This window comes from Cajanus cajan, chromosome 9 (assembly GCF_000230855.2).
Source record: "Cajanus cajan strain Asha chromosome 9, NIPB_CcT2T_4, whole genome shotgun sequence".
In the NCBI taxonomy this organism is placed as follows: Eukaryota; Viridiplantae; Streptophyta; class Magnoliopsida; order Fabales; family Fabaceae; genus Cajanus; species Cajanus cajan.
This window is the reverse complement of record NC_138525.1, coordinates 55,470,684-55,493,009: the sequence shown is the minus strand read 5'-3', so window position 1 is coordinate 55,493,009 and position 22,326 is coordinate 55,470,684. Positions and strand designations below refer to the sequence as shown.

At 31.9% G+C, this 22,326-nt stretch overlaps 3 protein-coding genes across 6 annotated transcripts; 1 reads left to right on the top strand and 2 right to left on the bottom strand.

Moving 5' to 3' along the window:
• Positions 1–1,465: 1,465 nt before the first annotated feature.
• On the top strand, positions 1,466–8,725 carry LOC109819145 (CBL-interacting serine/threonine-protein kinase 8). 3 transcript variants are annotated; one of them, XM_083063613.1, is made up of 14 exons: positions 1,466–1,933; positions 3,271–3,333; positions 3,880–3,951; positions 4,052–4,159; positions 4,249–4,323; positions 4,432–4,485; positions 4,593–4,718; positions 4,988–5,077; positions 5,302–5,424; positions 5,881–6,000; positions 6,226–6,342; positions 7,172–7,228; positions 7,325–7,399; positions 8,538–8,725. In XM_083063613.1, the coding sequence occupies exons 1-14, from the start codon at positions 1,775–1,777 to the stop codon at positions 8,544–8,546; spliced, it is 1,248 nt and encodes a 415-aa protein (XP_082919739.1). In that variant the 5' UTR covers positions 1,466–1,774; the 3' UTR covers positions 8,547–8,725. The 3 variants fall into 3 exon arrangements, with proteins under 3 accessions (XP_082919739.1, XP_029124842.1, XP_020240352.1); XM_029269009.2 differs by lacking the exon at positions 8,538–8,725 and adding an exon at positions 7,488–8,259; XM_020384763.3 differs by lacking the exon at positions 8,538–8,725 and adding an exon at positions 7,504–8,259 and having other exon boundaries at positions 1,469–1,933.
• Positions 8,726–8,870: 145 nt separating this feature from the next.
• LOC109819144 (putative pentatricopeptide repeat-containing protein At5g52630) lies at positions 8,871–12,894 on the bottom strand. Of its 2 annotated transcripts, XM_020384761.3 has the most exons (3): positions 12,653–12,894; positions 10,879–11,348; positions 8,871–10,779 (listed from the first exon to the last, which is right to left on the bottom strand). In XM_020384761.3, the coding sequence occupies exons 1-3, from the start codon at positions 12,743–12,745 to the stop codon at positions 9,159–9,161; spliced, it is 2,184 nt and encodes a 727-aa protein (XP_020240350.1). In that variant the 5' UTR covers positions 12,746–12,894; the 3' UTR covers positions 8,871–9,158. The 2 variants fall into 2 exon arrangements, with proteins under 2 accessions (XP_020240350.1, XP_020240349.1); XM_020384760.3 differs by having other exon boundaries at positions 8,871–11,348; positions 12,653–12,893.
• Positions 12,895–15,235: 2,341 nt separating this feature from the next.
• LOC109819146 (serine hydroxymethyltransferase, mitochondrial) lies at positions 15,236–22,031 on the bottom strand. Its single transcript, XM_020384764.3, has 15 exons — positions 21,825–22,031; positions 21,699–21,743; positions 21,521–21,607; positions 21,285–21,406; positions 21,081–21,157; positions 20,199–20,323; positions 19,456–19,548; positions 18,630–18,722; positions 18,339–18,536; positions 17,286–17,390; positions 17,074–17,139; positions 16,852–16,929; positions 15,983–16,094; positions 15,791–15,901; positions 15,236–15,676 (listed from the first exon to the last, which is right to left on the bottom strand). Exons 1-15 carry the CDS (start codon positions 21,888–21,890, stop codon positions 15,528–15,530), a joined length of 1,527 nt encoding a protein of 508 aa, XP_020240353.1. The 5' UTR covers positions 21,891–22,031; the 3' UTR covers positions 15,236–15,527.
• Between the last annotated feature and the right edge of the window lie 295 nt (positions 22,032–22,326).

The following is a 22,326-nucleotide window of genomic DNA, read 5'->3' as shown; positions in this document are numbered from 1 at the left end:
TTTAAATAAAAAATCCTATAACGGTTTCAGCACAACTAACAGACCCTATGTCAAAATTCTTCTTATTTTGTAATAACATTTCTCTAATGTCTAAATAGTAAATACTTCATTAAAATCAAATTAATTCAATAGAATAACATTATAAATAGCAAAACCTTCTTTACATTTATATAAAATACAATTTTAAACTTATGTTAAAAAATAAAAAAATATTAATAATGTATTTATTTTTATTTAACAACTCTATTTTAAACAATACAATCAATATTTTTAATAAATTCTCTAATATATTTTCATTAGTAATTTATTTTTTGAGAAAACAAAATCATTTTATGATATTATGATATATTAAAAATTAAAATAAATATATAATTATAATATTTATATAAGAGCTTTTCATTTTAATTTTTTTAATTAATATCTTAAAGGATTAATTAACATATGAGAAATCATTATTTATACATTGGAATTATAAAATAAATAACAATACTAATATTTTTTTCTCTATCTTTATTTTTCATTTTCAAACAAATAATCATACTCATAGATTCTTTTCTATAATGCATTTGTATCATTAAAGTTGTTGAAACAAGTTTCAGCCCCCATGGGCCAACCCAGTTTGCCTTAAAAATGAATCGGGTTAGGTTAAAAAATTAGAAATTCTTATAATGGGTCAAAAATGGTAATCTAGCTCACTTTCGACCCGGCCCACCTAGGCTAAATCCGTGGTGGACCGAGCTACTCACCTAACCTACTTACACTCTCATCAACTCAACCCACTAACAACCCACTTAATCATTTATTATTATTATATATATATATATATATTATTTTAATAATATACCATTTTTCTTTAGATAAAGATAAATTTGATATTAAACAACATGAAATTGTTATAAATTTATCTACTCAAACCTCTAATGAAGTTTAATATCGATGAATAATCATTCTCATGAAAGGTTTTTTATTTTTTTGTTTTGATTATTTAAAATTGTACACTTTTTAATTTAAGTTTAATGTTGTATGCATGATACTTAGTTTGACAATTTTTACTTTAAATTAAAGATTATTTTAGATTAGAATTTATTTTAAATTATTTTTTTAAAATTAGGTGGATTAGTGGGTCGGTCTATTTAGTCCACCAACCCGTGATGAACCGGATTGAGTTAGAAAATTTTGGACATTAAAGTTGGTGGGTCAAGTTGGATCAATTTACTTAAAAAGTGGGTTAAGATAAGACAAATTAAACAGATCAGATCCATTTAGAGAGTTTGTATCGTGAATGTTGATCGATTTATAAATAATATTTCATATTGTTGTTTGCAGTCCCTCAAACTTAATAGTAATTTTTTCAAATAGACTAAAATAAGCTCTCTCTTTTTTTTCTTCTTTTCAAATTACATATTAAAAATAAAAATAACTTTATTCTAAATTTAGAGATAGGGGATTATCATAAATGGTGGTAGGTTCGAACTTGTGATACGCATGACGAGAGGTTTCCCTTTTGATTCAAATTTAAGAGTTGCTTTTTTCCGCCTCTATCGAAAGTGGAAACAAAGTAAAGCATCACACCAACTAAAACAAACACAATTTTTGAAATTGCGATTTTCATCACTTTCCAACACCTTAGAGGCCTTGCTATTTATTTCCCCGCCCAATCGGATGATAATTGAATTAATCGATTAACTGCTATCACGAGCTCGTTGTTGAAGTTTGATTTGTGTCTTGAGATTCCTCTGTGGTTGAGTTAGTTGTGAGAAGAGAAGAGAGCATCATGGTGTTGAGGAAAGTGGGAAAGTATGAGATTGGAAGGACCGTTGGAGAGGGAACCTTTGCGAAGGTTAAGTTCGCTCAGAACACAGAAACTGGTGAGAGTGTCGCCATGAAGGTGCTCGACCGTAGCACCATCATCAAGCACAAAATGATCGACCAGGTACTCTATCTTAATTTAGTATAGTCCTAAGTCATAGCCAACAAGTCGTTTATCCGAGTAAAATTACACTTTTTTTAATTATTTTTAAATAAGGTATTTGATTTGAGTCTTGTAATAGAAAATACAGGGTTGAAAGGAGAAATCTAACTAAAGATAGTTTGTGTCACGTTCTGGGTTTAAATTACTCACGGACAAAGTTGGTAGATACTTTGCTGAATATGTTAAGTGTTAATGGTCCTTTAATTTGATCTTTATTCTATGGACTGCCAATTTTTTTTATACGTAAGAAAGATTATAAATACAGCGACTGAGATTGAATATAGATCCTCCTGCTTTTACCTCAACGGTCAACTCCTTCCTCCAGACCACTAGCTACTGCCAATTAATTTAGTCACGGATTTTGAAAACTATCGGCAAATTTAGATCCTAGCACGAGATTTTTTATTTTTATTTTTATGCATATGATATGGTTCCTTGTGTATGGAACCAAATCAACTGAACAAATTGCCTGATGATGCAATTGCAGAAACCAGATTGATTGATATTAAATTCGTTTTAATAATTTCGGGGACTAATTTGGAGTATTACTCTTTATGTTTTGTTACTTAAAAGGGGTGACAAATGGTCTTTTTCTTTTTTCTTCTTTAAGTTCTTTTAGGGTATATTTGGTTCCATATCAAACATGTCAGAAATCAATTCCATAGCATTCTTGATTTTAAGATGTGAAAATTCACATCTGCTTGGAAGTAACTATTAGTAGTTTCTTCATTAAACAAAATCAATTATGGAGTTTTATCTACCCAAAGTTGTAGTTATATACTCAAAATCAATTTTGATAACAAGTTTTCAAATATTTTAATAAGATACAACAAAAGTATATCTTTAAAAGAAAGTTAATTCAGATATACATATTTTAATTGTTTTCTTGTGTTCTTGTTATAGCATAGAAAAGCACAGAGCTCAAGTGTCTTCCCTGAGCATTTCTTACATTAACACACCAATAAAAAAACTTAGTGTGCATGGGTTGATCAGTTATATGTGGCGATTTTCATAGGGTTTACTAATATTATTAAGATGAATTATGAGTATTAATTAATCTCTTTCATGCCGATTGATGCTATTACTTTGATTGGATTGGAATCCCTGTGAGTGAGGGTATAAGACGTTTAGGCATGGGTTTCTTCCATTTTAAGATATGAGAGATTTTTTGGTACAATGGTGGCAATGAGGTTTGAACTTATGATCTCATGCAAACCTACCCACAGCCATTATGATTGTTATGGTTTCTATTTTTGAACTGTATTTGATTGTTATTTATTGATTTTAATACAATGCAGATCAAGAGGGAAATTTCTATTATGAAGCTAGTCAGACATCCATATGTTGTTCGTCTGCACGAGGCATGTGATATTTTCGTTCTCCCTTCTTATATAGTCTGTTTGGAATAACTTGTTTCTGGGCAGAAAAGCTTTTAAATAAAGGCTTTACTAAAAGAGGTTTTGAAAAAAGAAAGAAATATATATTTTTTTTTTCAAAACAACTTTTCTAAACATGCACTTAAAGCTCATTAAATTTAAGAATTTGTTTGGCTTTAATTACTTGTTCTCCAATTCATGATGATTATCAATGAAGTGTGAAATATTGTATCAACTATCAAATTTTAGTAGTCTTTCTGGATAGAAATGTAAAATCAAAATTATAGAGTTTTTCCGTTCATTAATAGTTTGGAGAGAGGAACAATATTGGAAAAATCATTTCAGAATTTGTCTTGGTTTGAAAATTTCGATCTCTTATACATTTTTTTTGCTTAAAATGTTTTGGAAGTAGGGGCCAATGTCTAATATTTGCTCTGATGTCTTTCAATGCTTCTCTCTTATTGGCAGTCACCATTCAATATTCACAACTCACAAGTGCTTCATTTTGTTTTGATATATGACTTTCATCAGGTTCTAGCAAGCCGTACTAAGATTTATATCATATTGGAGTTTATTACGGGTGGTGAATTGTTTGATAAAATTGTGAGTAGCTCAAGGTGGTTGTATGCTTTAAATTTTTAGTGTGATTATTATTATTATTGTTCTCAGTTTGATGTTGATAATGAAGAAAGTAATGGTGTAGGTAAACCATGGGCGTCTTAGTGAAGCTGAATCTAGAAGATACTTCCAACAGCTTATTGATGGGGTAGATTATTGCCACAGTAAAGGAGTTTATCATAGAGATTTAAAGGTTTGTATTGACTGGGATCTGGAATGCTATCTTCATAATTATCATGATTTCTGGATTTTCTGCTAAGTATTTTCTTTTTCCTTCTGCAGCCTGAAAATCTTTTACTTGATTCACAAGGAAATATAAAGATTTCAGATTTTGGTTTGAGTGCATTTCCAGAACAGGTGTGAGATTGTTAAATAATTCTTAAAATTGACTTTAATTCATGTGTATGAAATGATATTCAAACATTTCCATACTTATCCAATGTTATTCTGTGAAAATTCTCATAGGGGATCAGTATGCTTCGCACAACTTGTGGGACTCCTAATTATGTAGCTCCCGAGGTAATACATGGTTGTCTTCTTTGTTAATATGCTTTTATGTCATCTTGAGCTACTTCCTAATTTTGTAGCTTGGCTTCTGCATTTAACATTTATGTTTATGGTTTCAGGTAATCAGTCACAAGGGTTACAATGGTGCTCCAGCAGATGTTTGGTCCTGTGGAGTTATCCTCTACGTTCTAATGGCTGGATATCTTCCCTTTGACGAACTTGATCTAACTACGTTGTACAGTAAGGCATGAATTTATATATGTCAAATATGTATTTTACTATGTTATAGATGGGATCCGAATCCTCAGTTTAAAGATGTCTTGAACATTTATCTTGCACATAGTTACTGCTGTGCCTACAAGTTCTTGGGATCGAGACTTTTTTCTTGGTATCAAATGGCTCAGGAAACACTGCTTTGTCTATTAGTTTCTCTTTTTAGCAAGATGTTTTGTTCAAAATAAAATTTTAGATTATTATTAACGCTGTTGATTTTTTTCTTCTTACTCCTGTACAGATTGAGAAAGCACAGTTTTCGTGCCCTTCTTGGTTTCCTGTGGGAGCAAAGTCTTTAATACACAGAATTTTGGACCCAAATCCTGAACATGTAAGAATTGGCTTTGTGTAGCCAGATTTTTTTCATAATGTCAAAAGAGTTTGTTCAAGTATTTCTTCCATTTTCTGTTGCGGAGCTTGTATAGTTTACATGACTATTATAATGTATTAATATTAATATTCTAGTTGACTTAGTGTTTACTTCTAATACTTGTTTCTCACAACTCTCTTTCCCATTTCCAATCTTGTGTGTTTGTGTGTACATGTTGATTTCAGCGTATAACCATTCAGCAGATAAGGAATGATGAGTGGTTTCAAAAGGGATACATTCCAGTCAGTCTCCTCGAGTATGAAGATATAAATCTGGATGATGTAAATGCCGCATTTGACAATGTTGAGGTCTGTTTACTTTTTAATTTTCAATAAGTCAAGTTTAATTTTATATTAAACCTTTCTATTTAAAGCTAATTCACCATAACTTTAATATACTCAATGAGCATCGTATCCTTTGAATGAATTTAAAATTCATATTTTGAAAATGTCTAGTTATCCTCTCTAAATATTTTTATAGAGTAGTTTAAGGGTGCAAAATAACAATATCAGCAATTGATTTTGAGTACTATGTCTGAAAGCAAATAATGGTGCTCAAACCTCTGGTGTACTAAAATCTCAAAATATCAATGATGATGGAGATATTAACAGAAAAAAAAAATGATTTGAATGCAAAAGCTATGTCACTGTTTGTCTTGATTAATTTATGTTTCTTCAATTCAGATAGCTTGCTTTTTCCTGATGCATCCATATGGAATGTACCGTCTCAGTTATGTTGACATATTGATTATTTTGTCACTGTAGGATCAGAGGACTAATCACCAATGTGAGAATGACGACATGGGTCCTCTAACTCTTAATGCATTCGACATGATAATTTTATCTCAGGGCTTAAACCTTGCAACCTTATTTGATCGTGGACAGGTATTTAATATGATGTTGTAGTTGTGTTTGCCATTTTTGAATAATCATATCTGCAAACAGTCAAATAATTGCCCATTTAACCAATTAATGAAACTTTGCATAAGCATAGCTTGTATTCCTGACCAAGTTTTGTGACATGCTGTGACAAAATGCATCATTTCACGTCCCATCTTCTGTCATTATCTTGAGGTGTGAATCGTGTTTGTTTCTCTTTTATCCTTGCAGGACACTATGAAATACCAAACACGCTTCATCAGTCAAAAGCCACCAAAGGTGGTTTTATCAAGTATGGAAGTTGTGGCACAATCAATGGGATTTAAGACCCATATTCGCAACTATAAGGTTTGTAGCCTGTAATACATGCTTAGTAAATTGCATTGGTTTGCTTAACTGATAGAAACTAATTGAACAGTATTATTAAATCACAAAATGCTTAGAGTACAACAATATTTGCTGTCGCAGAGTCATATTCACACATATTTCTATTCACCCTATTACACACATATTAAATAATATGTAATTGCTCCTAACTTCCTTCCCCGTACTGCCAACTTGACAGCACTATTGAATATATAATAATAACTAACCTAAAACTATTGAATATATAATAATAACTGACCTAAAAAAGGCACTTCCTATTTGTTTTGTTTTAAAAAATAAAATAAATAATAAAAATATTTGAAGTTGAGTATGCATGAATCATGAATGGCTAATAATTAGAGGGTGAGAGTGGGTTTTAGTAGTTATTTAGAGTGTGAGAAGTTTAAAAAATAAATTCATAGGGAACTGGAGTAAAAAGAGAATAAAAAAGTATGAAAGAAAAATAGTGTTTTGAAAATTAAGAGATAAAATAGAATATAATTTGTACATTAAAAAGGTATTCGTCGTTATTAATAGTATAGATACATAACCGCAAATGACATTTATTGTTACACATTTTGATAAATATACTGCTCCTTTCTACCGATAACTGTCATAATTGCCCTTAACTCTTGGTTCCCATCACATCCTCCTTTTCTTTATCATAAGAATTACAACGACTAAGACTCTATGCATACTAGTCATACTCGCATCATCTACCTAAATACTTTAAGTTAATTCTTCTGAAAATAAATCTTGCCATAATTTCCTAATTTTATTAATCTGAACTGATATTGTTCTACATTTTCAGATGAGAATAGAGGGTATTTCTGCAAATAAGACTTCTCATTTCTCAGTTATACTGGAAGTAAGTTTCTATTCTCTTCTAGACTTTCAAGGTCCCCAAACATTTTGGCCAATTTAATTCATTTCCTGATCCCTTTTTCCCTATTTGTTCAAGTAGGTTTTTGAAATTGCTCCTACATTTTACATGGTGGACATTCAAAAAGCAGCTGGAGATGCAGGTGAATATCAAAAGGTCAGTTTTTGAGTGATGCTTTCATGGTTGGTGTGTTCTCCCCTCTCCCCCCTTTCAATTTTTTTTTTTTAATTTGACAAAAAAGTAGTTCCTTTATGATGCAGTTTTACAATAATTTTTCTAGCAATCTCGAGGATATCATGTGGAAACCATCCAATGAAACAAGCAAATTAAGGAAGTCCAAGACTAAATGAAAAGGGCAGTAGTTTCATCGCCTGCGGTATCTTCGGCACTGATTGAAAATTGTAGAAAAAACAAAAGATCTAGTTATAGAGAGCACCTGACCCTTGCATATCTTTAAGGTTAAAAACCCAACTCGGCTAAGCCCCCTCTTTAGTATCTTTAACCACCCCAAGCCTTTTTTATCCAGGATTGTATAACTTACCCCCAAGTAAAAATAGGATTAAACAACTCTATAGGATGTGATTGGTGCAATTAAAAAAAGTTGTACAAACCATCTTGAAGTACATAATTAACTGCACTAATTACTTTTAATGAGGTTGTTTAATTAAGGTACGTAAGACAACATTTTATCCCTATAGAAATAGAAAACCAAATTCAAGTTCGAAATAGAAAATAGGAATCTGGTATAAAACAGATACATTTACAGTATTATAAGGTTGATCTTTGTAAATGTCTTTTATCTCCATTTTTTGTTCCTAGTTCCTACCATTACATTGTATTCAACTATCCCGATCCTATAGTTAGAAGAGTGCCAGTGTTGATTTAATTGTACGAATCTTATATTCATGTTTTCAGTATATTGAGTGTGTATTAGGATTTATTTTCAATTCTACTAAAATCAATTACAAAGCTACGTTGAAGTCAAAGTAACATAACTATTTCAACCTTTTCAATTCCTTACCGTGATTTTAGAAGTGACAAACTATGTAATGCACGAGTTTAGTTCACTTTTTTTTTCTTTGGGATCCATCGAAAAAATTAGAAGAAAAAGAAAATTCTAAAGAATTACAATTTATCCACTGTTATCTTGTAGAGTGTCGACAGTGAAATTACAATGATGCCACCTCCCCATGCTGTAGTTTCCTTTGGAGCTTTGACAATTGCCTATCTTGAACCACGTTGGGTAATTCAGTTTTAACTTGACATCGTTTATTGTTATTTTACCAATCTGCAGGGACAATAATTAATCTGCTGTCAGCAATTTGACTCATTTAAATTCAATTGAAAATAAATACTTTGTACGAACTGTTGGTACCATTGTACGGACTCAGTTAAATAAAGTTTCAGAAATCATGGCCATTTTTCTTTCAGCAAATCATAGTGTGGTTTTCAATTGAATCTACGTTTATCAACCGGGGAAAAGTAGTTCCTATTTCCATGAGCCATGTGAGAAGGAAACCAATTTATTCCTTTTCTTATGGTGTAAGTCAGTAAGTGGTAATGATATAGTAGAGCACCAACACAGCATTAGATGGTTTCCTGATGATTTGTGGGATTACTTCAAACATATGACAATACAAAATTTTCATTCAAATAATGTTTCACATGTTCTGCGAGGCTAAGATCGTTAGACCATCTTAGACGCACAAGCTATTTGTACATTGTTTATTACATGTTAACACGGTTTCATGTATGATCTAGTAATACAGGCTCTACACCTTTGGGAAGCTATAATCACCATCTGAAACTTATCAATGTAGTGTAACGTGTAACAGTAAAATAAGTGGAGATGTGTAAAAAGTTGTATCAGATTTTGATTGCTAACACGTAAACTTTAGCTGCTGCTTAGAGGATATTAGAGAAATCCATCAAAATTTCCACATGAGCATTCTCCATCGACAAATTTGTGAAGCCGCTTACTATCTTTAAGGATGATTTCCCTACTGGTCAGTGTTGTAACGTACTTAATAAAATCATGGCTACCCTTGCATATTAAGGTGTTCTTGACAACTCTTATTGGAGAAAATTTTGGCAAGTTCTCCAACGCAAATGTAATGGCCAGCATCTCACTGTGATAAATGGTAGAGGAAGATGTCTTTTCCTCCTTCTCTTCATCACTTATTTCAACACTTTCTAGCACCTCATATCCAAGATTTTTTGCTTTGGCAAGCAAATCCTCCAATGATTTACTTATTAGTGAGCTCTGTGGGTGTGTTTTGTCATTGGTTTTAAATGAATACACTTTGTCTTTAATGCTAATCCAGCTCCAATCCTTTAATTTTCCAACTTTCTTCTCTTCCATCATCTTCCTCACCCTTGAAACATCCTCAAAACGCCCAGCTGAGTGGTACATATTTAACAACAATAAATATGTTTCTGTATCTTTTGGTTTGAGCTTTAGTAACTGTTCGGCAGCATAAAACCCCATTTCCAGATTCCCATGGCTTCTACAACCAGCAATCAAGTTTGACCAAATATACTCGCTAGGTTTATAATTCATTTTGCTAATGAAACTGAGAGCTTCCTCCAAACGGCCTAACCTCACAAACATATCAACTATGCAAGCATAATGGTCCATAACAGGCTTAATTTTATATCTCTTTTGCATAATCTCAAAGTAGTTAAGTGCTTTACTTACCATCCCAGCATGGCTACATGCTGCTAAAACACCCACAAAAGTGATCTCGTTTGGTCTAACCCCTGCTAGTGTCATATCCTCAAAAAGATGCAATGCTTGTTGTGACATACCATGCTGTGAAAAACCTGTGATCATAGAAGTCCATAAAATCATAGTTCTGGTAGACATCTCTAGAAATGCTTTGCTAGCCCTCTCAATGCTTCCACACTTAATGTACATATTAATCAGTGAAGAACCTGCAATCATATCAGACAAGAATCCGCTTTTGAGAGTCTGAGCATGAATCTGTTCCCCCTGCTCTAGAGCCACCATTCTACTACAAACACTTAAGACACTAGAGAAGGTAAACAGATCAGGTTTCATGTCTGACCGATTCAACTTGGAGAAAAGTTTCAGTGCTTCACTTCCACTTTGGCATGCAGAAAGATTATCCTTTACAAGTTCCATCATCTGCGCATGTCCAGCAATCATCACATTCCACGTAATCAAACTGACATCATCCATTCCATTAAACAACCTTTGAGCCTCACCAATAAACCCACATTTGAGGTACAAATACAACAAAGAATTCCTAACAAGTAAGTTTGATTCATAGCCGAATTTAATGCACAAGGAATGAACCTGAGTCCCAAATTCCAAAGACCGAATTTCACAACACTGGCTCAATACACTAGTTAAAGTTAACTCATTAGGCTTCATTTCCTCATAAATCATCTCAACAAAAAGTCTCAACCCCTTCACAGGTGCACCATTTTCCCCACAAGCAGAAACAGCTGAAGTCCACGAAATAACATTCTTTTCTCCGATTCTCCTAAATGCTTTCAGAGCATACTCCAACCTGCCAGATTTGAAGTATAATTTACAAAGTGCACTGCCAACACTGGGGTCAGAATCAACAAGGTATTTGATTATGTAAGCATGAAATTGATCTCCTAACTTGAGAGACTGCAAAGAAGTGCAAGCTTTTAGAGCTACAGCAAGAGTGTAAACAGAAGGGTAACTTCCTGCATGCAACATTTCTTGAAACATATGAATGGCATGCTCTGGCTGCGAGTTCTGCACATAACCCACCATTAACGTGGTCCACACCACCACGTTTCTTCTAGGCAAGTTGTCAAAGACCCTGCGAGCATCCTCCATGTTTCCACATTTGGCATAAACGTTGACCAGAAATGACATGACAATAAAGTCCTCATGGGTACCTGTTTTCATGACATGACCATGAACAATTTGTGTGTCTGAATAGGAGCACTTGTCTAAGCATTGCTGCAACAAGGGAGCGTAGAAAGATTGTTCCACCTCCTTTGACCCCTCTTTGGCCAACGTAAGCGCTTCCCGAAAATCAGGATACCTGCTGGGATCCAAATAAGTGAATCTGTGGTTTTTCTGTAAAGAAATGCTTTGCCCCTGAAAACAAAAACTGCAGTTTAAGTAGTTGCGTATATTATGCGACTAACTTTTGTGTCAGCACTGCTTATGTTTACAACAACATATCAAAGGTGTTACAGATCCAAGGATCAAAGGGATGAAGATCAAAGTCACAGGAGAGATTAAGAGCATATTGATTGAAAAAGACATAAAAATAGAAAATGTACATAGTACTCTTATTTATACTACCAACGTTCCTTGATAATAGTCTTTTAAGATTGTTTTAAATGGATTAAGATACTTAATAAATTTTCCAATTTTCCACAGAATGATTTTGATGCTTCTTATTATGCCTTCTTCATTTTTACTTAATCAAAAATGTTTACTAGTTGTGATATATAAATTAATTAAAAGTTAGGTGAGATGTAAAAATATAAATGATAACACAATTAATATATATATATATATATATATATATATATTAATTTGAAAATGACAAATAAATAAAAATAAATTTTACTAAAAAAACTCATAAGTAAAAGGGAAGGGATGGAGTACCAAGAGATTACAAGTAACTAACAAACTAATAAGTGGTAACTAACTCTATCAGAATTTTACTTTCCTAATAACAGGTTTGAAATGATATGGAATTTCATTACAGATTTCAACACGAATTTTATTACTTCCTCTGTTCTCTAATATAAGAAAAAAAAACATTTTTGTATTCTTAAATATAAGTAAATTTTAACTGTTTTTACTTTATTTAATAATATTTTTTCTAAAATATCTCTCCTTTAATGTATAACTCTTAAGTTGCACTACTTTTTTTTAACATTTATAATAAGGATACTCTTAAGTTGTACTATTTTTTTTAACATTTATAATAAGGATAATTTTAGAAGAGTATTATAAGATTAGTAAAATTTAATATAAATAACTAATTTTTTTTAATATATGTAAACTTACTTTATTTATTCATTTACTTATAATAAAGAAGAAATGCACTGCATTCATTTAAGAATTGTTTCTTTTAGCATTTTAAAAAGAAAATACCAGAACATGTAATTAAAATAAACACAATCAGATATGCATGGTAAATCTTAAGAAAGCAAGATCACACCTCACCTGACACAACTTTACAAAATTACTAGCTTATAAAGTGAGTATTGGTACTTACTCATATACTAAATTTTGACTTTAAATGTGGTCAATTTTATAATAAATATTCCAAAATTCATACAAATGATAATTTCTAATCAGATGTTAAGGTAAAAACTTTGGCACTGAAAATGCATTCATGTTGCTCAGTGAAGTGAAATAAGATGTTCTGAACAAGAGGGTACCTTGTCTGTGGGATAGGAGGTTGGCGGGTATTTTCTGAAGTGTGGGTGGAGTTTGAGAGTTGCAATGACAGCAGTGGAAAGAAACGAAGCCATGGCCTATGGCTGTGAAGGAAAGAAGGTGAAGTTATGGCATGAGTTTACTACTGCTTCTGCTTGCATCGTTGATTGGGTTGCTTTGCTTGAATATGGGATAAAAATTGTGGGAACGGATATCTTATGTCAACCACTCGCTGAGTATGACAACGTAAGTGGGAAATAAGGTTAAAATAAACTAGACTTTGTGTTTTGGTCAGTTTTTTTTTTTTTATTGATATTTTTTTAATTAGTAAAACAATTATAATCTATAACAATATGTAGACAATACAGCCATTAATGCTTATATATTTAATGATGATTTTATTTTTTAATTTCTATTAAATTACTTACTTTCCTATTATAAACCATATTTGCAATTCTTTTGACTGTTTCCATTTCTTATTTTTCTTTCTGAAGAACAGGAAGCAACTATGAGAAATCGGTGAAAATACAGATATGAAATAGGACATGAATTTTTTAAAAATATATAGAGGCATAAATTATTTATTTTATACTAATGTTTATAATTAAGATCAATCTTGAGTTGTCATCTATTTATCTCACTCTTCGTCACTAGTCAATAATTATTTATTTTGAATTTATTTTTTTTATTAACTTTCCTCGCTAATATATTCTCTTTTATAAGAATTGGATTTTATTAGGACGATGAAATTTGAGGGTTAATTAAGAATGATTTAACCCTTTTTTTTAAGGTAATAGATAGAGGTGAAAAAAATTAAGAAATTAAACATAAATAATTAATATATTGAATCTAAAATCGAATCATTTAGACAGTATTTAAGTTTAAATATTTGGTTAAAGTAATTTTTTATTAGATTTTATTATGTCAAATTTGTTTGAAGTGAAATTTTAAAACACTAATTTAAAGAAAAAAATAAATAAACATGAATAAAAATTTCTAGATAACACAAGGACCAAAACTTAGCATAAACATTGTTAATAATTTGTTATTGTCATTTTGTTGTCATTAGGATAATATTGAATAATAATTATCATAATAATAAAAATCATCCGTTCAATATATGTTTTTCTATTTTTTTATAAACATGATTCATGAATGTTATAAAACTAAAAATTATAGACTAATTATATTTATAGAATGCAACTTCTATTGATCAATGTATATATCATTAATTTATTTTTTAACTAGTCAACTTTTATTAAAATTTCAAAATAGCTGCATAACATTACATTATAATTCACTTATGAGAAAAGTTAATTATATTTACACGTGTTTTAAAAATTAAACTAAACCGGAACTGAAAAATCAATGAATTAGTTCCCTGACCAGTTTTAAGTTTATAGAAATCATAAAATCGGCCTAGTAAAAAATCAGGCAAAGAACTGAAAAAAATCAATCAAAAACTAGTTAAAAGATGGTTCATAGCGGATCAGTAAAATATTTTTTTTTATTACAACATTATTTTACCTTTTTTCCTTAAAATATAAAATCAACTCAAAACATTTGTCTTTTTGTTACTATTTTAAATTTATTATTATTAATAAGTATTAATATATCTTTAAAACTTAGCCTTGAGTATTATAATTATATTTTATTTAAACTTTGGCATATACTTTCAATATTAAGAACTCATAAAATTATATTTTAATTTTTAGTATTATAAAGTTATGATATTACGTTTCGTTCATATTATTTTATGTTTAATTTATTTATTTTTATTATTTTATTAATATTAATTTAATTAAAATTAAACTATTAAATCTTAAATTAGTGTCTACACTAATTTAATGATTAATTTGATTTTAAAATTATTGTTTTTTTGACAAATTTTAATATAATTGTTATTAATCACATTGATAATTGGTACATTGTCATTTTTTTTTTTAACCAATTATAAAATAAATTTAATCATATATAGTTAGTCACTTGTGAGGTAAAATTTATAATATTTACAAATTTTAATCACAAATGATAACCTCATAGTATGATTAACTATTTACGATGCAGAACTAACAATATTTAAATTTAAATTTTTAGAAACGTCGTGAATTATATAATTAACCATATATTGACAATCATATACAATTAAACTTATTTACTTTTAATCACCTGTAAATAAAATTAAACATATTTATATATATAATTAACCACAACATGTACAGGTAAATCACATGCGTGACGTATCTTTATCCTAAAATGTAAGTTAAGATTTCAAGAAAATGATAATACTTTTTGGTGTTTTACACTCAATTGAAGCTTTAACATTGACCCTAGCTCTAATGTTTTTCTGCCAGAATGTAACATACTATTATTTGTTTGAGTATAAATAGAAGGGAAAAAAAATGAAATAGAGATGAGTGACAAAGGATGAAAATATTAAATTTCTATTATTTGTTTGAGAAGAAAAATAAAAATTACAATAAACTCCTAAAGTGGATAAATATCTTATTTTACTTTTTAAAAATTCATGGGGATTGGGGAATTTCTGTAAATTAGATAGACGAGGAGAGAACGAGATTTGTAAATAGAAGAGGAATTAAGGTAATTTACCAAATAGCAAAATTTACTAGTGCTCGAACTCCTTTTTGCTACATCTAAAGGAATTTTCAACATGAAATAAATCTATATATTTTTTCTCAAGCTGAAAGGAATTTTCTCCCTTTTCTCTTTCATTTAAACCATTAGTAGTAATAATAATATAATTCACATTTTCATCCAGGACTCCGAGACAATCCATCGAGCAACACATCTAATTCAGCGTTATTAATTCGAAAAGCTTCCAAATAACACTCCAGAAGTAGTAACCATATGCCGTCTTCACTTGCCATACTTCATTGTTTCTATTTCAAAACCAATTGTGGGGAACTGCTTAGCATAATCCTCTACTTCATGACGGAGATTAGCAATCTTGGATTGAATTTGTTCATCTGATTGCATAGCTGCCACAAAATCCTTCAACTTTGTACCTGAAGTTGATTTAACCAACAACAGGGATTTACCAGACGTTAAGACACTTGTTAGGCATTTGAACTGTAAATATAACAAAGAACTAAGATGTACGAAGGTAAGCTAGGCTCAACCATTGGTATTTTCCTTAATCTGCAAGGCTAACTTAACAGCTGCATCAAAGTACTCGGCTACTTTTTTAAAATCTTCCTCAACAAATCCTCTGGATGTGAGAGCAGGGGTTCCTGAATCACAGCATAATCTTCATTAACATGTAATTATAGATCCACTAGTAAGCAAGAAAAAAGGTAAGTGACAGACTATACCCATCCGAATGCCTCCAGGAACCATAGCAGACACATCCCCTGGAACGGTATTTTTATTGGCAGCTATGTGAACTGCTTCTAATACCTTCTCAACCCTAGAGCCATCAATGCCCTGTCAAACAGCACAGCATTGGAAACTGCTTTCCCCTTGATGCTTTAAAATATAAATATTACACATTCAAATCAAACCAATTCTAAATATTAACATCTTTTACAATCTTGGGTTACCAAATATATACCATAAGTACCAAGTCTAAACACGAAATATTCCATAAAATAACTCCGTCACTTCACAAACATTGGTCAAGCTGTTGATTTGCTTGCACGGAATAGGTCTAATGAAAGGCTTTTATTAGGCTTGAGATGTTTCAAGCAGTTTGGGTTGGTAGAATAACTATAATGATGTATGTTAGATGCCAATTTCTAACAACTTAGTTAGGAACAAGATTCTAAGATAGCATCACTATCATAATAAGTGTATGAAAGTCAATTGGGTTTCTATTTTCTGTTAAAGAGAAAATCTTCCAGTGAGCTCTAAGCAAAGTTCCTTTACATAATTATTTTAAAATAAATAAATAAAAATACCAGTATGTCTATAAGTCACAGCATTACACGTTCCATACTAAAAGCTTAATGAAGGAGGCTTTACACCAAATAAATATCTTTTGAATCCAATTTATCCATACTAATAGCTGATTTTTCATTCTTGAATCGAAATAAGTTCCCAATGTATGACTTAAACCAATCATAGAAAGGCTGTTCTGAACAGGTCTATTTGACAAGTAAAAACAATTTGGCACTATCTGCGTTTCTTTTTTAGACAAAAATATGACCAAGAAATTTTCAGAAGAAAGGTTCACACCATTTACCTTGTTTCTTAAGTTCACTAACACTAAATGGTTCTCTGTTCCACCAGATACAAGATCATAGCCTTTCTCTAACAAACTCTGAAGTTCAAATAACACAACAGAGTTAGCTATAACAGTAAAATTTGTCTAGGCTAAACAATAAGTAGAAGATACAACTAATAACTAGTGCTTGATCGGTTCAAACAGCACTGGTGTGCATCATACAAATGGCATTGATTTTACCTGTGCAAATGCCGAGGAGTTGTCAAGTACTTGCTTTTGGTAATTCTTGAATTCTGGTGTCATAGCCTACATTTACAGAAATGAAGAAAGAACTCAACTTACATCAGCCAAAAGATGTTCAAGAATGATTATTATGCTTTTATAGAAGAAAAAAAATATGTTTCCTTGGAAAACTAATAACTACAATTTTTTAGGCCAGTCAATTAAAGAACCTGCTTCAGTGCAACTGCTAAGCCTGAAATAGTATGATTGTGTGGACCACCTTGAAGTCCAGGGAAAACAGCCTGATTTATTTTGTCTTCATAGTCATACAACACCTGCAAGATGAGTTCAGCAACCCAATCTTGAAATGGTTATAAATGTTAACAAAATGAGCCTAACTCAACCCTCAAAACAAGCTAAAGTGGAGAGTATTACTCAATGGGCTACTTTGCCCACATACCCAACCAATGTGGATCTTAACGCACATTCTCACACCCAAGCCTTGACATCAAGAGCATAAAACTTACAGGATTAGAAATCTATAGACAACCCAACATAAGGTTTGACATAGGCTTTGGATAAAACGCTAGAATTGATAACAGACAAGGCATAACTCAAAGTTAGATTAATGTGAGAGGATTGCTCAAGTCATATATGTTGCCCATATACTCAGCTGATGTGGGATCTTAACAAATTGAATATAATTGTTTTAAGAAAGTATTAAACAAACGTATCGATAAACATTTATGAACAGAGTCTACAATTACTACAAATGGGAACTTATATTTTTAGGAAAAAATATACTTTACATCCTTGAAGTATAGTCCCTTTCTCAACTCCACCTCCCCATACAAGAGAGAAAAAATTTCATTTTATCAGCTAACACACTTGATGGTTGATTTTAAGTGAAAGTGTTTACTTTTTGAATCAAAGGAACTTGAGGCATATGCACACCAAGTGACCTTACCAATACAATTTTTTTATATTTAATTTTATTACTTAAACCCACTGAAGTTGGATTATTTATCACTCAACACTGCCCCACCCCCCTCCCCAAGTGTATGTTTTCTTCATCGCTCAACCCACTTGGAGATTGTTTCAAGTGTTGGGAGGTTAATCATGTTTTGACTTGAAACGAAATCACACAAGGGTTGCGTAATAAAAAAGAAACTTCAGGGGAGTAAGTTGTGAAAGGGCTATACTTCTGTGGGTTAAAATGTATTTCACCCTATTTTTAATTCCTTTTTTCCCTTAAAACATTAAATTTATATTCTAAAACTCACTTCCTTCCCTTGCTTGTTTATCTCTTTCACACCCTTCCTGAAGAAAATCATAGCCCCACGTGGTCCACGAAGTGACTTATGTGTTGTTGTTGTTACAACATCTGCATAATCAAAAGGAGAAGGAATAACACCCGCCGCTACCAATCCACTAATATGTGCCATATCAGCCAATAGAACTGCCTTTTGCTTATCACAGACCTACAAAAATTCAAGCATAAAAGATTCAATTTGATCCTCATTAAATTGTTCTACACATCAAATACCTAAGTTTCTGCATCAGATGTAATTTACCTTACGAACACGTGCATAATCATAAAGGCGAGCATAAGCACTAGCACCAGCAACTATTAATTTTGGCCTAAAAAGTGCTGCACTTTTCTCCAACTGCAAATATTAAATAAGTCAAGCCATTATAGACAAGTCACAAGTATGCATGAAAGAGGGACATTATAAGCGTGAATCAAACCCTCACCACATTCAGAAAATGTCTTTTGTTCCTCATTTGCAAAGAAAACTAGATTTAGTAATCAAGAACAGATAGCAGAACAATGAAATCTATGGAAATCAGCTACTAAGAAGGCAAAATATTTTGATCTTAGCTATGAAATGATTCAATTTGGCAAAGATTTGAACAAGTGTCTTCTCTCCTCTCTGTTCCTAATCCTTTCCCACTGACCAATTCTGCCCTCTGTCCCCGCCTGGAAAATAAGCAGGTGGTTACAAAACAAACCCACAACATGCTGATCACAAACCTTTCATACATGTCCACCAGGCCACAATCCTCTCCTACTACATACTCTTCCCCTACCATACACCTAAGTTGTTATTTTAAACAATAATGATTTTAAAACCATAATCTCTACCAACACATTCTGTATCCCTAGAATATATCCCTAGAATTCATAATCACTGCAATATTTTAAACAATAATGATTTTAAAACCATAATCTCTACCAACACATTTTGTAGTTAAACATCAAATGAAAAATAAAAACTCAACTCAGGCCAAAAAGATAACAGTGACAGCAACTGAAATGAAACAGTCTGACTGCTTACAAGATTCTCTTTGACAAAAAGGAAACATTCCCAAAACAGAAATACAATGATACCTGCCTACCTGGTCATAATCGATATAACCAGTGCTCTCATTCAATCTGTATGGCATTGTTTCAAAGAATATAGATACAGCTGATATCTTCTTGGTGTCAGTCTGCATGACACATTGACACAAACAAATAATCAAAAACTTGAGTAGAAAGAATATGGCACACATTGCTACAATTAAAAGGGGTCGTAAGGGAGAATTACAAATGGAAGATTATGAGAAGTTAGATTGGGGTCATATTATGATATTGAGGAGTGAGGAAGTTCCTTATTTTAACTTTCAGATAACACTGTTCTTTTTATTTCATATATAAGGGGCAGATATTTTTATAATTGTTCAGGCCCAATTAAAATCTTTTTCGTTCTTGCAATATTTATATTACTTTAACTACCAAGTTTAGTGAGAATTGATTTCAATCACAGTTTATTTGCTAGAATATGATTTCAAAATTCGTATCTATAAATTTCTTCCTCCCTCATCTTATTATGTGAAAAGCTTGTTTTCTTAGCTTCCTTGTGGGTTTACACTCACGGGTTTCTTAAGGGTGTTCCTTGCTGTGACATGCAAGGGGATTGAGTTTCTCTTTTGAATTATTTTATTTCTCTTTTTAATAAATACTTCTCTTATTTACAAAATGAAACAAAAATGAAGGCATGTATTGATCACATTAGTACCTATTTGCCCAAAAGGGAAAGGAAAATACTTATTTGAGCTATTGCTACGATGACCAAAACTGATCAGAAGCAGAACTTAACCTGATAACCGTGTGATAGATGCCCACCATGGGGAAGATCAAGAGCCATAATTCTCTCGTGAGGTTTCAATAAAGCAGTGTAAACTTGGAAGTTAGAAGGGGATCCAGATAATGACTGCACATTGACTGTCAAAAGCAGAGAACATAAGACCCGCCAAGAAAGCACATTATCAAAATTTTGTTCCCCAAAGTTGTGAAGGAAAACAATAGAAAGATAAATGAATGATCCAAATAAAGAATAGCACAAGCTCGCCAAAAAAATAACATTCTACTTATCCAACAAGGCAACGAACATGCTAAAATGTATGCATAAAAAATTCAAAAGCAGGAGAATTCTATAGATTCTCCAGTTATATAAATGAATTTCTATCACAAAGAAGTAAACATAAGTCATGATTGTATACAATATATAAAGCTCCGAGTCATTAGAAAAAAAGAAAGATTAAATGTGTTTTCAGTTTTTGAGTTTTTGTCAATTTTCATTTTTAGTCCCTGAACAATTTATTTTTACTAATTTTAGTCTTTGAACTTTTATAGATTTTCACCTTTAATCCCTATAAACTTTTTTTCTTATTAACATTTTTGGTCTTGACATCAAGAATTTCCGTTCATGGAAGAAAATTTTAAGTACTAAAACTAATAAAAATATGTTCAAGAACTAAAGTGAAAATTGAAAAAAGTTCAAGGACTAAAAATATATTTAATCCTTAAAAAAGAAAGTAACAACTAAGCAACAACAAAAATCATAATGTTATAAATTTCTTAGCCACGACACCTTGATATGCATAAACCACTCAAGATCAGAAAAAAGAAACTCAAATTGCATCACGAATACTGATTTGAAATAAAAACGCATCACGAATGGCTTAGCGCGCTTGCGTACCTCCCCATTTTGCAGGATCCAACCGAAAAGCTTCGAGTGCACGCTTCTGACACAAGGTCTCAGCCATGTCAATGTACCTGAAGCCCGAATTATAGACGCACATCCAAAATCAACACACACCAATCTATAATCTACAATCTACAATCTACAATAAAATAAAATTCCAAATTCGAAAACAAAATGTTCAAAATCAGATCCACATACTCATTTCCTCCATAGTATCTCGCACCAGGATATCCTTCACTATACTTATTCGTCATCACCGATCCAACGGCTTGCATCACCGACAGCGACGTGAAGTTTTCCGAAGGTATAAGTTCGAGCCCCTACACATTCCATACAAACAAACCTCCATAAACACAAACAACAACTACTAAAGAGAATCGGAAACGTTAATTATTGATCCAAAGCAACGCAAATAGAACGAAACACGGATCAACCTTCCATTGACGCGCTTTTTCGAGTTCGATTATGTCCGCGATCTCGGGATCGACGACCTCGAGAGGATCGTTGAGCTGCTTAATCCACTGCAAATTATAGAAAGAAAATTTCAGTCAAAGAATATTAATAGATGCGAAGGAAACGCACGAGTCGCGTCGTGAATCTGAATTGGCTTACGTCGACGCGAGATTTGTCGTTTTGGTGAGCGGAGAGCGAAGAGGACTGGAACGAAGTAGAATGTTAGTCCGTGCGAAACGGGAAAAAGAGAATGAAAGAGGAAATGGAAGATATATATATACACACCGTGCGATAAATGGAAGTGGCGTTGGCGAAGGGCTTGGAGGAAAGTCTGCGAAGAGCCATGGCCATTGCGATGCGATGCGTTGCGTTGCGTTGTGATGATGGTTGGATTCAAAAGGTGGTGTATATGGGTTGGTGGTGGAGGGTGGGTGAGTGAGACTGAGAGTGGGTGTTGGTGTTGAGGTTGGTACTTGGTAGTGATTTCACTTCTCTTTTTTCGTTTTTTTTTTGTAAGGACAAAGCTGTTTTTAGTATTATTTTTTAATTTTAATTCAAATTAAAGTTTTATATTCTTAATTCACAAAATAAATACTACTTCCAACAAACTATCTCTTTAGTTCGGGAATATTATGTTTTCCCTAACTATTGAAAAAATGAAATTATCGTCCCTTTAGGGATAAATTAATTACAACAACTGTGAAAGTGACTTTGAGAACTACTTTTTAGGAAGAGCATGAATTTGAAGAACCAATTTATTGTAAGGACTTCTTTCAAGCAAACTATA